Source organism: Anabrus simplex, chromosome 3 (genome assembly GCF_040414725.1).
Source record: "Anabrus simplex isolate iqAnaSimp1 chromosome 3, ASM4041472v1, whole genome shotgun sequence".
Lineage (NCBI taxonomy): Eukaryota > Metazoa > Arthropoda > Insecta > Orthoptera > Tettigoniidae > Anabrus > Anabrus simplex.
Window position 1 is genome coordinate 484,448,761 of NC_090267.1, and position 15,993 is coordinate 484,464,753.

Genomic DNA, 15,993 nt, shown 5'->3' on the forward strand with positions numbered 1-15,993 from the left:
TGTTCGACTGCACTCCATTACTTTTGTTTTGGACTTATTTTCATCTTGTACTCCTTACCCAAGACTTCGTCCATACCATTCAGCAGCTTCTCAAGATCTTCTGCAGTCTCAGATAAAATAACAGCCACTTCCTTCCCACTCGTAGCCCTTTCCTATCCTATCATCGCCATAAGACCTATTTTGTCTCTGTGATGTAAAGCAGATTGTAAATAATGCCTCTAAAGTTTGCTTATGGCTAAAATATGTTCATGTAAAAATGTAATTTTTGCAAGGAATTAATGAATAGAGTCCATCCTTCTTCTATTTCATTTTATTATTATTATTATTATTATTATTATTATTATCATCATCATCTTCAATTTTAGTTTTGTTATCTGGATATTTTTTGTTTCTTACAGAAGCTGAATCGGAAGGAAGTGAAGAAGTAAAAACTGAAGACAGTGGTGGCTTGTTTGGTTTAGGCCGTGTTATATCTGGAGTAAGTTCCATTACAAAGCTTGTGGAGACGGCAGGAACCAAGGTAGTCTCAGGAGGGTTAGATACTTTGGAAACTATAGGAAAAAAGACAATGGATATTCTACAGGAAGGAGATCCAGGGCTCAAGAAGAAGAGAGCGTACTTTAGTAACAAGATTCTACTCTCTCAGGTAAGCTTTGAGATTGGGCAGAAAGTGGGGTTGATACTGAATTTTAGGCACAATTGTGGATCAACATATCAAAAATTGCATTAACTGTTGTGTAGTTACCGTGTTTATTTCTGTAATGGGACATAACGCCAGGTACATATACTTATATCACTTGCTAATATAAAGGTGGATTTGTTCCTCTCTCTCTCTCTCTATCTCTCTCTGAATGCATTTGATGGAAATATCCTAAATTAAACCATATATATCACACAGCAGGGTAATGCAGTTCTGACCTCACATCTGTCACAACTGCTTTCACATGCTCACTCCAGCATGTACAACAGATACATCATCAACGTACATTAATGGAGATTCTGCTTTTACTCGCTTATTAGACCCCCCCCCCCTTTTTTTTTTCCACCTTTACAGTCAGAAAAGGAGGGGGGTTCCAATATGCGATAACCTCAAATTTTCTGCAGGTGAATTCAAATGCGTTTTGCGAGGCGGTGTTGCTAAATATGCACGTGGCTCCTCCACCTGGTGATGCGGTTAGACTCCGATGTTCCTACCAGTGGTTGAGTCTTGGTGATGCTCTTTCTTGACTTCATTTGACAGACTACAGCCTGGTGATCATGCGGTGGATGGCAAGAATCATTAGTCTGCTTTGTCCTCTCTGCATCAGCACCAAGAGCCCTCCTGATAGTGGGGGGAGCTATTCCAACAATCGGGTAGAGTTTGTCAACTGCAGTTGGCTTCAGAAATCCTGAGAAGATTCGTACGGTCTCGTTGATTGCAATGTCAACCTACTTGGTGTGAGTGGATGCACTCCACACAGGTGAAGCGTACTCTACAGCGGACACACACAAAGCAAGAGCAGAGGTTCTCAGGACGTGAGGGCTTGCTCCCCAGGTGGTGGCTGTGAGCTTTCTCAAAAATATTGTTCCGTGAACTAACTTTAAAGTATGCTATGGTGACACTGGCTAAAACCCACGGCCTGTTTGTGTTTGATGCTGATTTCTTGGGAACATACATAGACCTGTTTATTTCTACAATGGTTTGCATCATTTTACAGCTTGAACATTTAGTTATTTTTCTACATAATGACCATTTCGATCGATGCACTTTTGTAGACGCTGTGACAGTTTTTGTATGCCCATGTCATATCAGCTCGCCGTCATGCTGTTCAGGAAGTTGTGAACCTCATCTTTCACCTCGTCGTTGGTGCTGGCACCCATCTTGCGCACACCTTCCGGTATTTCAACTTTTCCGTTAAAATTCTGTGAGCGGCGCTTCGGGAAACCTCAGGAACCAAAGTGCGGAGATCATTCAGGGTGATCGACCGATCTTCACGCATGATTTGCCCAACCTTCACGACTGTCTCGACGGAAATTGACGGTCTCCTGTTCCTTTGTTCGTCTTGAATTTCAGTCCGACCGGCTACAGACTCTCTACACCATTTATGAACATTTTTGACATCCACGCACTTGGTGGCAACATCTAACGGGAGCTCCATTCTCAACGGCTGCCAAGCCAAGACTGAGTGCCTCAGCGCGGCGTGCGCATGTTTATATGCGAGCGCAGGAAACACTCTTCACAATATTGTGACCAACAATCACATGAACCGAGTTCTGTATTTATAAAAACATAGGAGACGTTATTTTTGGGTTTAACCTCATAGTTCCTAGAACTTAGTCTGAAGAATCTATTTCAAGGCAATTGACACATTTTACAAGTGTTTCTGAGTATTTATTATGTACATACCTGTGACACTGCACAGTATTGCTGTGGTTTGCTCAAATTTTATACATTTTATTTCTGGTTTTAGCATCTCTCATTCCACAACCTGATCTTCTTCACTTTCTTTAAACAGTTAGTTGTCTGAAGGTGAATCTTTAAGTATTGCATTTAAAACTCTTTATAACTGATGGTTCATGAATCCTTTTAGTTTTTTTCAAGACCTGATTTCACAAGGACAAAAACAGTATTAACTCTCTGAGAACAAGATTATAACTGACTATAAAAACAAACACTTTAGGAAGTATGTTATTGTTGGCTAATTAGGTATATCGGGTAGGGGGGGGGTGTGTGTGTGTGTGTGTGTGTGTGTGTGTGTGTGTGTGTGTGTGTGTGTGTGTGTGTGTGTGTGTGTGTGTGTGTGTGTGTGTGTGTGTGTGTGTGTGTGTGTGTGTGTGTGTGTGTGTGTGTGTGTGTGTGTGTGTGTGTGTGTGTGTGTGTGTACAACTTCTTCGTAATACCGACTTTTAAATCATTTTCTTGAAAGAAAAATACCTGACTACATTAGATTTTTACCTTTCCCTGAGAGCTAGAGGGGGGCCACATCCTGCCCTTGCCCCCGGGCATGGGCGCCCTGGGGGTGTGTGTGTGCACGTGCATGTGCGCATGTGTGTTTTATGAACCCATACTAACATTTTTTATGTATTTTATCACAATGTTACTTATAAAATTATAATATTACTGTCTTGTACACTAGTCAACAGACAATAATTCAAAAGAAGAACGTTCTGTGGAGTTTTTTCTGAAAAAAATTAGTGCTGCATAAAGTTACGGGTTCGGCAACACCCCCATTCTCCCTCTTCAGAATCCTAGGCTTAACTTGCAATATCTTCATTTTTTCTCATTTTTGTTACTTTTCTTACTATCTGGAAGTGGTTTCAGTAGTCTTAGTGGTTATTTTCATGGTCTTAGGAAACAAAGATCTCAGAAAGATAATCATCAAGTTCAGGGAAATGAAGCATGAAGTGCAATCATTTACAACCAGAATTCCTAATGTTTCCCCACTCTATTTTTGCTCTTTAAATTCAGATTTGTTCAAACTCTGTGAACTTGAAAAAATAACAAATGAATTGCAGGTTCTGAGGGAAGCTAAAGAGAAAGCAGAGCATGAGCACAAGGAACACGTGGATAGAGAAGCAGCTCGAAAGGCACATTTTGAAACCCTCTTTGATGATTATCAAGGTAATAGTTTAATTTTCTTATCAGTCTTTCTCCATTCTTCATAGTGGGCCTTTACACCTTTTATGTTGTTTACTTCCTTTTTCCCTCTTTCAGATTCAGATGTATGCTTTCTCTGTACTTCTCTTAAATAACCATTAATATTCTGATTAAGAAATTGGGGATCTTTGTCAGTGAATCATAGACGTTCCTAAAGAATATGCATCTGCCCCTGGTGATCAATTTAATTTCTGTTAGGTGCAATATTTTTGATTACTAATGTTTATACTGTACTAATGTTTCTTTTCCCCAGGTCTTGTTCATCTGGAAGCCCTAGAAATGTTGTCCAAACAATGTGACCTTAAACTTCAGTCTCATCTGTTGACCAGTACTGGGTCAGCTCTGGTTGAGTTACAACAAACTTTGAATGATCTAAAGGAACAGTGTCAACTACCAGAGGAAGAGGATGTGGAGGAAGCTCCAGCTGATGTTCAGAGAGAGAAACTGGCTGATGTGGGCAAAGGATTAGGTGTCCATGTGGCTACAGACAAATTAATGAAGGTATGGAAGGGATTATCGGTGACCAAAAGAATGTTAAATCAGAAGTCATGGCAACTACAGGATCTCTTTTAAAAACCCAGACCGTCCAGCAATTTTTTTACTCTGAGACCTAAGCTGCAGTACTGGAGGCGCACACATATTTCTTGACCTTACAAGGAGCGTGTATTGAATAGGTTGATCCTAATAAATTTTGGTAATAATATCTTAAACTAGCAACAGTAGCCAGTCTGAATCTCAGATGTTAAACATGGTGAGACAGTTATCATTGCAACACTGTATTTTCGTATGTAGCAGTTATTTTAAGTAGGCCTACGAGTCGGCTCAGTGGGTATGCGATGCATTTGTTAAGCAATTTCCTGGTGAAGTGCCACCTTCATGAGCACAGATTCACGTAATTGTAAGTAAATTTGATCAGTGCTCATTAAAAAGAAACATGCACGCACATGAACAGTTTTAACAGAGGAAGAGCAAAGTGCGAATCTTGAATGGTCAACGAATAAATCACTCACAAAATTAGCACAAGTAGGGGTTTCAGTTTCTTCTGCACAGAGAGCTACAAAGCTGTAACACATCAAACCGTACAGGTTTACATGGGCCCATTGTTTAATAGCTGCTGATCCAGCCACATGAGTGAGATATTGTGAATGATATGTTGCATCATTGAACGATCGTTTATTTTACCCACAGCTTGTGTTTTTTGGATGAGGGCTGGTTTCATCTAAGTGGTCGTGTGAACAGTCATAACTCTCGCTATTAGTGTGCAGAAAGTCCTAATGTTGTTTATGAAGTCCCTTATTATGAAGGACGACACTTCCAGCATCGTTTATAAGGTAAGATTTCATATAAGATTGTATGCCCGCTTAAAGCAGGGTACCATTTTAGCCACATACTAGCCCTCCTTCCAAGCAGACCTGGCCAACAGCTGGAAACTGCAGATGATGATGATAATGATGATGACTAGCCCTCTTTCCATTTTTATATCTCTGACAGTACCAGGAACTGAAACCGGAGCACCGAGGATGGCAGCTAATAGTGCTAACCAATATGCCGCGGAGGCAGACAGACACCAGTTCACTGAAAAGTGTAGAGAAAATATATATTGTTAAGTGTATAAATTTTAACATCAATATATTGAAACAAAAATGTGTGTGCATTAATTTTTGTAATAGATGATGAGACCCAAAGTTTCTATTTAAATTTTTTAAAAATCATCCAAATATACTCAATTTAAATTAAAAGAACACATATTATCGGAAATAATATATAAATGTGAATTAGTTGTCATTCACGTCTGTGAGGGCTATACATATCGTACAAGCTATTTAACATCCTTCAAAGTAGTTTCCTAGGTTGTCTATGGTTCAGTGAGGAAGACAAAAAATAGTCAGCTGCATGAGGTTTGTCAGTGTGTGCTACCTCTCGCCGAAATGCTTGTATGTTGTCTTGTTTGTTGGCAGAGCGTTTGCCATACAATGGCTTCTTCACTTTGGGAATAAGATCGAACTCACAAGCCGTTAGACTTTGGTCACTTCCATTACGCACCACCAGTGGCAGCAATGGGGAGCAGTTGCTGGGATTTATAAAAGAAAAAAAAAAATTTGCTTAAACCACAGTTCTAGCCCAATCTTCATGATGTTCAGCACGCTTCCTCCATCTTCTTATTTCCATCTTTCTTAAATCCTCCTCCACATCATCCAGCCATCTTTTTTGAGGTCTTCCTTTCCATCTTCTGGCACCTGGATTTCCTTTGCAAATTTTCTTGACAGACCTGTCATCTGGCATTCTCTCTACACGTCCCAACCACCTTAATCTGTTACTTTGGATGTCCATAGGTCACTTCTTGTTCTCTGGTTTTCCTTATTCTCCACTGTTCCTCTTCATTCACTGGACCAAAAGTCATTAAGAAAAATACTTAGAGGAAATATGCACAAAACTTTGTTCGTTGCGGCTAAACGATTTGTACAGCGTCACAGCAAGTAGTGGAAGCCTGTGCAGCAGTGTGTAGCAGGTGTTGCAATGAAGGTAGCAGGGGTATATTTTTGCCAAGGTGATGGACACAGGTATGATTTGCCGCACGTGTTCATCAGTCTGGCAGTCGCACTCATTCAATGTTTCTGTTACTTTCTTAATGTGTAGTCAAGTACTAAATTACCTTTTAATTGTATAATCATGCTGTACTTCTGTTTAATTGTAATACATGTGTAATTATTGCTCTTTTGGTGAAAGTTTTATTATATAGTATTGCATGAATAGGTCAAAAAACTGTTGGTAGACTGTCAACCTTTGTCTCTATCGAATTTTGCTCAGAGAGCATCAAACACAATTTTGTAGCTATTCATTTAAATTTTGATGTCTACCACACCCTCCACAGCTATATCCATCAGACCCTGGTACTTTTTGTTATCAACAAATTTTTGTGCCTCCCATTTTTAATTCCCAATTGCCACTACTGTGCACCACTGTCTTCAGAAAACAGACATAGAGAGCATGATCTCAGAGAGTATGATGTGCCCATACCCCATCTGTCGGCAACATTACAAAGGTCATGAAATGTAATTTCAAATGTAAATATTACATTTTTGCTATTGGCACAATTTTGGGAAATAAAAAAAAGTAGTTGCCATGACTTCTGCATCAACTCTTGTATATTTTAATTTTATTTATTAAGGATAAAAATACATGTGTGAATTGCACTGACCAGAAGAAAAGCCTGCCATGGCAAAATTGTATGTTTCGCAACTTGTTTTCCTGAAACATGACAACATTGTAGTCACTACCTTGCATAGTCCCTATCTGTCACTTTTCTCATGACCTTGCACTTTGTGAGACACAATGAAAAGAGAGATGACAGAGAGGAGCATGGCACAAGAAACAGAGAGAAACATTCTTCGATTATCACCACCTGATGTTGTCTCCTCATAGAAATTTGGCAGCCGTCATGGATTAATTTTTTTTTTTTTTTCATATCAGAATGCAGTATCATGTATGGCGAACCACTGTAAGAGGTTCTGCATCCAGGATTAATTTTCTCCACCAAAGTCCACATTTCCCTTTGTCTTGTGCATTCAGTTGCAACAGACTCTATATTTGTCAGGGTGGCCAACAAACTCGCAACCTTGAAAACTGGGAAGAAACCTTGAATTTGCATTGAAAACGGTGATTTTTTTTAATAAATGCTTTTTTATCCACAAACTTGTAATATTTTTTGTTTGTTTTGAGAATGCCATATGTGTTTGAGTCATCTGGTTTGATGCAGCCCTCCATGCCACCCTATCCTGTGCTAACCTTCTCATTCCTACGTAACTGCTGCATCCTACAGCTGCTCTAATCTGTTTGTCATATTCATACCTTGGTCTGCTCCTACTGTTTTTACCCCCTACACTTCCCTCAAAAACCAACTGCACAAGTCTTGGGTGTCTTAAGATGTGTCCTATCATTCTGTCTCTTCTTCTCATCAAATTTAGCCAAATTGATTTCCTCTCACCAATTCAATTCAGTATCTCTTCATTCGTGATTCGATCTGTCCACGTCACCTTCAGCATTCTTCTGTAACACCACATTTCAATAATTTCTATTCTCTTTCTTTCTGTGCGAGTTATCATCCATGTTTCACTTCCATACAATGCCACGCTCCAGGTGAAAGTCTTCAAAAACATCTTTCTAATTCCTATATCAGTATTCAATGTGAAAAAATATCTTTTCTAACGAAGGGCTTTCCTTGCTTGTGCTAGCCTGCATTTTATGTCGTCCTTACTTCTGCCATCGTTATTTTACTACCCAAGTAACAATTTTCATCCACTTCCTTTAAGACTTCATTTCCTAATCTAATATTTTCTGCATCACATGACATCGTACGACTGCACTCCATTATGTTTGTTTTGGATTTATTTATTTTCATCTTGTACTCCTCACTCAAGACTCCGTCCATACCATTCAGCAACTTCTCCAGATCTGCAGTCTCAGATAAAATAATATCATCGGCAAATCTCAGGGTTTTGATTTCCTCTCCTTGGATTGCGATTCCCTTTCCAAATTCTTCGTTGATTTCCTTTACTGCCTGTAATATATAAACATTGAAAAGGAGGGGGGACCGACTGCAGCCTTGCTTCACCCCTTTCTGGTTTGCTGCCTCTTTTTCATAGCCCTCCATTCTTATCACTTTATATAGATTGTAGATAATTCTTCTGTCTCGGTACCTGATCCCGATCACCTTCAGAATCTCAAACAGCTTGGTCCAATCAACATTATCAAATGCCTTTTCTAGATCTACAAATGCCATGTATGTGGGTTTGCCTTTCTTAATTCGATCCACTTAAGATCAGACGTAGCCAGGATTGCTTCATGTGTTCCTACATTATTCTGAAGCCAAATTGATCATCTCCCAACTCAGTTTCAACTTGTCTTTGCATTCTTCTGTAAATAATGTGTGTTAGAATTTTGCAGGCGTGAGTTACTAAACTAACGGTGAGGTAGTTTTCACACTGGCTTTCTTGGGAATAGGTATAACAACATTCTGCCGAAAATTGGATGGCACTTCTCCTGTTTCATACATCTTGCACAACCAGGTGAGTTGGCCATGCGGTTAGAGTCGCGCAGCTGTGAGCTTGCATCCGAGAGGTGGGTTTGAATCTCACTATCGGCTGCCCTGAAGATGGTTTTCCATGGTTTCCCATTTTCACACCAAGAAAATGCTGGGGCTGTACCTTAATTAAAGCCATGGTCACTTCTTTCCCACATCAAGACCTTCCCTATACCATCGTCACCATAAGACCTATCTGTGTCGGTGCGACGTGAAGCAACTACCAAAAAAAAAAATTCTTGCACACTATATGGAATAACCTAGCCATGCTGGTTTCTTCTAAAGCAGTCAGTAATTCAGAGGGAATGCCATCAATTCCAGTTGCTTTTCTCCTATTTAGGTCTCTCAAAGCTCTGTTGAATTCTGACCTCAAATTGGGGCACACATTTCATCAGCATCAACAGCCTTTTCTTGTTCCAGAACCATAGCATCTACATCCTTACCTTGATACAACTGTTGGATATTTTCCTGCCATCTTTCTGCCTTGTCTTCTTTCCCTAGAAGTGGTTTTCCATCTGAGCTCTTACTATTCATACACCTAGTTTTCCTTTCTCCATAGGTTTCCTTGATTTTCCTGTATGCAGCATTTGTCTTTCCTAGAACCATACAACTTTCAACATCCTTGCATTTCTCCTTCAGCCATTCTTCTTAGCTGTCCTGCACTTCCTATCCACTTCATTCTTTAATTGCCTGCATTCTTTTCTGCCCTTTTCATTTTTTGCATTATATTTTTGTCATTCATCGATCAGGTCTAGTATTTCTTGAGTTATTCATTGATTCTTATTTAATCTTTCCTTTCTTCCTAACATCTCTTCAGCAGCCCTACTGACCTCATTCTTTATGACTGTCCATTCTTCTTCTACTGTGTTTCCTTCAGCCTTTCCATTTAGTTCTTGTGCAATATGTTCCTTGAAACAATCCTTCACACTCATTTCTTTCAACTTGTCTAGATCCCATCCTATGGGATTCCTTCCCTTCTTCAACTTCAGATGGCATTTCATGACCAAGTTGTGATCAGAGTCCACGTGTGCTGCTGGAAAAGTTTTGCAATCCAACACCTGGTATCTGAATCTCTGCCTGATCATAATGAAGTCTATTTGATACCTTCCAGTCTCCAGGTCTCGTCCATGTGTACAGCTGTCGTTTGTGGTGTTTAAACCAAGTATTACGAAGGACTAAGTTGTGATTGGTGCAGAATTCAACCAGCCAACTTCCTCTTTCGTTCCTTTGTCCCAATCCAAATTCTCCTACTGCATTACCTTCTCTTCCTTGGCCTACCCCTGCATTCCAGTCTTCTATCACAATTATATTCTCGCCACCTTTTAGATACTGTATTAAATCTTCTATCTCTTCATATATTCTTTCGATTTCCTCAACATCCGCTGAACTAGTAGGCATATAGGTAGACCTGGACTATTGTAGTGAGCATTAGTTTGGTGTCTATCTTGACAACAATAATCCTTTCACTATGCTGGTCGTAGTAACTTACCCGCTGCCCTATTTTCTTATTCATTATTAAACCAACTCCTGCATTTCCCCTGTTTGATTTTGTGTTGATAATTCTGTAGTCGTCTGAGCAAAATCCTGCTCTTCCTGCCAACGTACTTCTTATACCAACTACATCTAACTTTAGTTTATCCATCTCCATTTTCAGCTCTTTAACCTACCACAACGATTCAGACTTCTAACATTCCATGCTCCGACTTGCAAAATGTTAGTATTCATCTTCCTGATGATCGCCCCCTCTCGTGTAGTAGATCAGAATGGGGGACTATTTTACCCCCACTTAAAAGACGATGCAAACTTTTTTTTTTTTTTTTTTACATCTAATATGGTAATAAAACGTTTACATGTATATACATTATTCAACAGTAATGATCAAATATTATACCTATTTAAGTTCATCATATAATAAAGAAAGAAAGGCATAGGTTTGAGTAACCAGTATGACTATGGTATGTGAATCTGACCTAAACTGACACCTGACTGCTACAATATTATTAAATTGTGTTTTCTCTTGCCCTTCTACAACAACGCTTTGGATATTGCTTAATATTCCACAGAACAAAATTCCTGTAACCTTTCCTCTCCCTAGATCTCATGATCCCAGATGTATACAGATATGCAACATTCTGAAAGAACTTGTTTTCCTGTCAATTCCTGCAAATGTTCTCGTATTATGAGAGATGATAGTAATTTTTTGTGTCCTTGTGGAAACCTGTGTTTATCAACGTGTTCAACAATCTACAGGACCGTTATGTACAGTATGTGGGAAGTGAAGGTGCACATTTTGAACACATGCTTTACAAACGCCGTTAGATACATATTGCTGTTGTCACTTGCATGTTATAATGAAGTATCTTTATGTTCAAAATACGTTTGTAATTTCAGTACTGTTCGTTTCACTGAATGCTGTACTTTGAAGCAAATTAAAAGTATTATTTCTGTTGTAAAAATTCCTTAATTTATGTGAAAACTTGGTCGGTATGTATGAATTACTTATCAGTTGAAAGATATATTCACTTTTGTCTGATGAATTTAAATACTGTTTTGTTTTAATAAACATTTTGGCTAAAGAAACTAATTGAAAGAAAGGAGGCAAAAACCCCTCGAAGAAATACTTTCAGTTTGTTGTACATTGCTTTTTGATTTTTACCAAAACGGGCACGGTTTGAAACCTTGCCAAGACAGATGTTTTGAGTCCAAATTTGAAGTTGTGACTTTATTTCAGAAGTCCTGCCCACATAAGTGCAGCGGAAAATCAAAAACTATCAAAGGGTTGATAGTGATCAATTGTCAGTATGGACCATAATAAAATTAATAATTTGTGAGAAAATCAAAAAGTTAATTCCTTTTCGGATTCCACACAGTGATTTGTGTGAGAATTCTGTTACATTACTAATTGTTTTTATTTGTCCTAAAATATTTATGGAATTCATACATTTTGATATAGATGTTGATTCCCATAGGGAACCTGAAATATTTGTCCTGAATGAGTAAATTTATAATACCAATATAAATGGTCCGTTATTGGACATTATAAATTTTCCAGCTAACTCATCCCTGGTTGCCAGCGTTTCATAGATTTTGCCAATCAGCCTAGAGATTGGGCAAAATTTTTGATTCCCGCATTTAGTAGCTCATAATTTCCGAACTGCTCATCCAATTTCAATGTTCTTAGTGTTATCACGAAGCCCTTCTCTTATCCTTTCCAACAATATACAACACTAAAAAATATGTTAACATTCAAGAAGGAAATGACAAGCTAAAATATGAATGCAGTTTTGTGCCAGTTTAACCATTTTGACATTTTGATAGTGTTGCTTATTTTTTCTGAAAATACATCCTGTCGGCCTCCTTTGACCCACTGAAAATTATGATCACGTAATTTCATTAGGTTAAATTTTAAAGCTCTTATTGTCATTACTGAAAATGAGTGTTTTTCAAAACAGTTCATATTCCGTACTTCACTACCTATTCTTTATGCCCGAATCGTGGACATATTGTTGGTTCCCCGACAGAAATTCCTTCTTGTGTTTCGTGGAACACATCCTCCCTTGCTATATCTTTGTCTCCTGGAACCCACTCTCTCTCGCTATATCTTTATAGTCTATCAAAATTGGCTGTAAATCTGAAAACGTCTGGAACACTTGAAATGCATGGACTTGGAGACTGGCAGGCTGATTTCCGCCATTACAGTGTTGTTGGGTTGGATTTCATGTCGTCTGTTTTAACAGATGTGTTTTGTAGTGTGGTTCTCCCCATATCTTTTAGTTATGCATGAAAAACACCATTTTTGGCTCCCATTTGCCAGCATCCCAGTGGTGAACAGTTGTTTGTATCGGGAAATGGATACACACAGGGAGCTTTCTTTTTTTGATAGGAACATTTTTTCCCCATGCTTTTCTCGTGTAGTATAGGATTGTGTAACTGTGAGCTTGCATTTGGGAGAGATGGTGGGTTCAAATCCCACCGTCGGAAGCCCTGAAGATATTTTTCCATGGTTTCCTCTTTTCACTGTAACTCAATTAAGGCCACAGTTGCTACCTTCCCAATCCTAGCACTTTCCCATCGTTTCATTGTCGAAAGCCTTTGACGTGTTAGTGTGATGTTTAACCACAAGAAAAGAATATGCCACATGCATAGAGACTCATGCTGATGACCCTGTTATTCCGGTCTAGAAATCAACACTTTTATTATGCTCCAGAACTTTGTATTACTCAGTGCAGGTAGTGACTAAGCAGCAGGTGAATGTGTTAATGTTTTAGTGAGTTTAAGATAACCTTCGTCTTCTGTTTCAGACCTGGGATGAAACAGAACAATGGTTGAAGACTTGCCGTACCAATTTTGAGTCGCTGCCAGAAGATACTGAAATTTTGACTGTACGTCAGGTTCATCAGAATGCCATGGCGACCATGGCTAGACTTACAGCAGAGTCTGTTGAACAGTTTCATAAAGTAGCTGAACTACTTTTGGTTTTAGAGGAGAGGAATCCATCTAGTGAAGCAAAAATTTTGCTTGAGTAAGTTATAATAATTTATATCTCTGAATGTCCACTGGTATATCCATGTAGTTTGACATGCTGGTTGTGTCCGTTATCATTATATTTCCTTAGTACCGTGAAATAAGTGTAAGGATCGAAATTGACTTTCAACCTATTACATACATGTAATAAGTGTTGAAGAGATGTTAAGTACAGAACAACAATGACCAAATGGACAGCAGTGCGATCCGAACCCACAACCTTCCGATTACGCATCTGTTGTTCTACCAAGTGAGCTATGTGGCCTAGGTTATCTTCATTCTTTTGGAAAGGATTTTTAAGCTTCTGTGATCACACTGTTGAGTGTGTGCAAGTCGCCCGTTGTGGGCCAAGTCACTGCATATTGAATTTTCACAACCGCATTGTAATCAGAATCGACTTTCAACCTATTAGGTTGTGTTACGTACGTGTTGAAGAGACGTTAAGTACAGAACAATTGGTAGAGCAACAGACGCGAAATCGGGAGGTTGTGGGTTCAGATCCCACCGGTGTACAGTTGGCCATTGTTGTTCTGTACTTAACATCTCTTCAACATGTATTACTTGTACGTAACACAACGTAATAGGTTGAAAGTCTATTTCGATTACAATGCGGTCATGAAAATTCAATATTCATTGTAAGGATGTTAAATGTTTTATGTCAAGGTACTGTGCGGCATGAACACAATTGATTATATGTGCTTTAAGTGTTGGGTATGAATGAGAAAATCTTTTATTCATCTGTTTTGATCTCTAATTTCATTGACATGGATAAATGAAAAAATGAATAGGTGCATAAAAATATGAATGTTATGGAATATCCCAGTAGCATTTACAAGACAGTGCTTTTTTCTGAGAGAAAAGGTGTCAGTAGTCACCATGTAGGTGCTGTTACTTCGAACATCAACTCCGATAAACTCTCGTCGCCACCATCCACTCCTTTTTCTCTGAGAGCTTTTTTAAATTTTCTTTATCAAAGTGTCGAACAGTTTGGAGTAGATTTGACAGTTTCTACTTCAGCTTTCCTTACTTTACTCATACCAAACAAGGCTGCGCGGTTTGCGTCACGTAGCTACCAGTTTGCATTCAGGAGATAAGTCACTGCGATGTAAAGCAAACTGTAAAACGAAAATTTGAAAAATTATATATATATATATTGCTCATTGACATAAAGTTACTACTCATTTTGAGTAATGATTGCACTGATTTAACTTACATTTTGAGCTGCCTCTGTGGATCAGTGGTAGAGGGTCGGCCTCCGCATCCCAAGATAGTGGGTTCACACCCGGCAGAGGCAGTCGGTTTTTTGAAGGGTGGAAAAAAGTCCATTCGACACTCCATGTCGTACAATGTCGGTATGTAAAAGATCTCTGGTGACACATTTGGTGTTTACCTGACAAAATTCATTAAATCTCAGCCATAGACGCTCAAGAGAGTTTAGGTTTATTCGGTCTGCCATCTATAGGCCTATAAAGAACGTCGAAATTGATGAGCAGACATCCGGGTGGCGTCAGATTGAAATGTCTGCACACGGTAGCTGAGACCATACGATTATTACTACTTACATTTGATTTATTCAGACTTCACGTGAACATCTGAATATTGCAACGTGGACATAGAATTGTTAGTCTGACATTGAAAACAATCGGAAAGTGAACAACTTCATTTTTCTGCCTGTGTTAGCAACCTATGAAATGTGTAAACATGATTACCAACTTGCGAGAAATAAAACTAAAAATTCATTTTGTGAACACAATACCATCTGCTGGAATATTGATAGTAAATTTCTCTGTCAATAAATCACAGTTCTGTTTTTTAAAACCTGAGAAAATAAAGGTGCCGGTACTGCATACAGTTGCGTACCAGCACTGATACAAGGTGTAGCAAAACCTGTGAGCAAAACTTCAGGATTGGATTTGTCAACTGTAGAGAAGAATATGATTAAATTTGTGTCCTCACCTCCAGGTGGTGCATCTCTTTCCAGGCACACCTACAATGCTGCTTGTACCTTATTAAACCACATACTATCCCTCCTGGTCTTACATTTTTTGGAGTACTGGAAATAAAATCCAGGCCTCCAAGAATGGCAGCTGAGAGTGCTAATCAACTACGGAGCTGTTAACCGAAACAAGATGGGGGAAGTTTTTTTTTTTTTTTTTTATAATCAAAATTTTGGCTAATGATCGAAATATCATTTTTAGAGGGTAAGAATAGTTTTTTGAAGGTTTAGATGAAAGTAAATGAAGACAATATGCTACATATATTGAGCATTGTTGAAAAAAGTATTTATTACTCGAAATCCGAACTACCCAACTATATTTACAAACCAAAACTATGTTCGATAGTGCATGTCTTGTAAATATACAGTAAGCCCTACTATTTTTTTCTGAAAAAGTCTTCTATTTTCTTTTCTTCTTCTCCCCCCCTCCGCCCATTGTTTGCTAGCCGCTATATCATGCCACTGTTTCATTAGGAGAACATCAGAATAACATAACAATTATGTTTCTTTAATTAGTTTCTGTAATTGAACCAAAATTAATTTCCGGTCATTCCGGTTAAACGGTATTTAACGGACGTTCTGCTGTAATCACAGGCTCATCAGACTTTATTTGTAATGCACTCCAACACATTACATTTGTTAACAAGTGTCGTGAACGATGCACTGAATATTCTTCAGTGTCCACTGGAAATGTTCATAGTGCCCACCTCCTGCCTGAATACAGGCCTCTGATTGTCTTCTCACTGAGTTCTAAAC

The 15,993-nt window shown here is 38.7% G+C and overlaps 1 protein-coding gene across 1 annotated transcript in view; it reads left to right on the plus strand.

Annotated features, from left to right (window-relative positions):
- Nucleotides 1-15,993, plus strand: part of LOC136866545 (protein FAM114A2) — a 65,296-nt gene that overhangs the window by 27,903 nt on the left and 21,400 nt on the right. Inside the window, exons 4-7 of the mRNA XM_067143613.2 lie at nucleotides 399-646; nucleotides 3,496-3,601; nucleotides 3,891-4,138; nucleotides 13,019-13,239. Coding sequence (XP_066999714.2) covers nucleotides 399-646; nucleotides 3,496-3,601; nucleotides 3,891-4,138; nucleotides 13,019-13,239 — 823 coding nt within the window. The remainder of the gene's footprint in view (nucleotides 1-398; nucleotides 647-3,495; nucleotides 3,602-3,890; nucleotides 4,139-13,018; nucleotides 13,240-15,993) is intronic.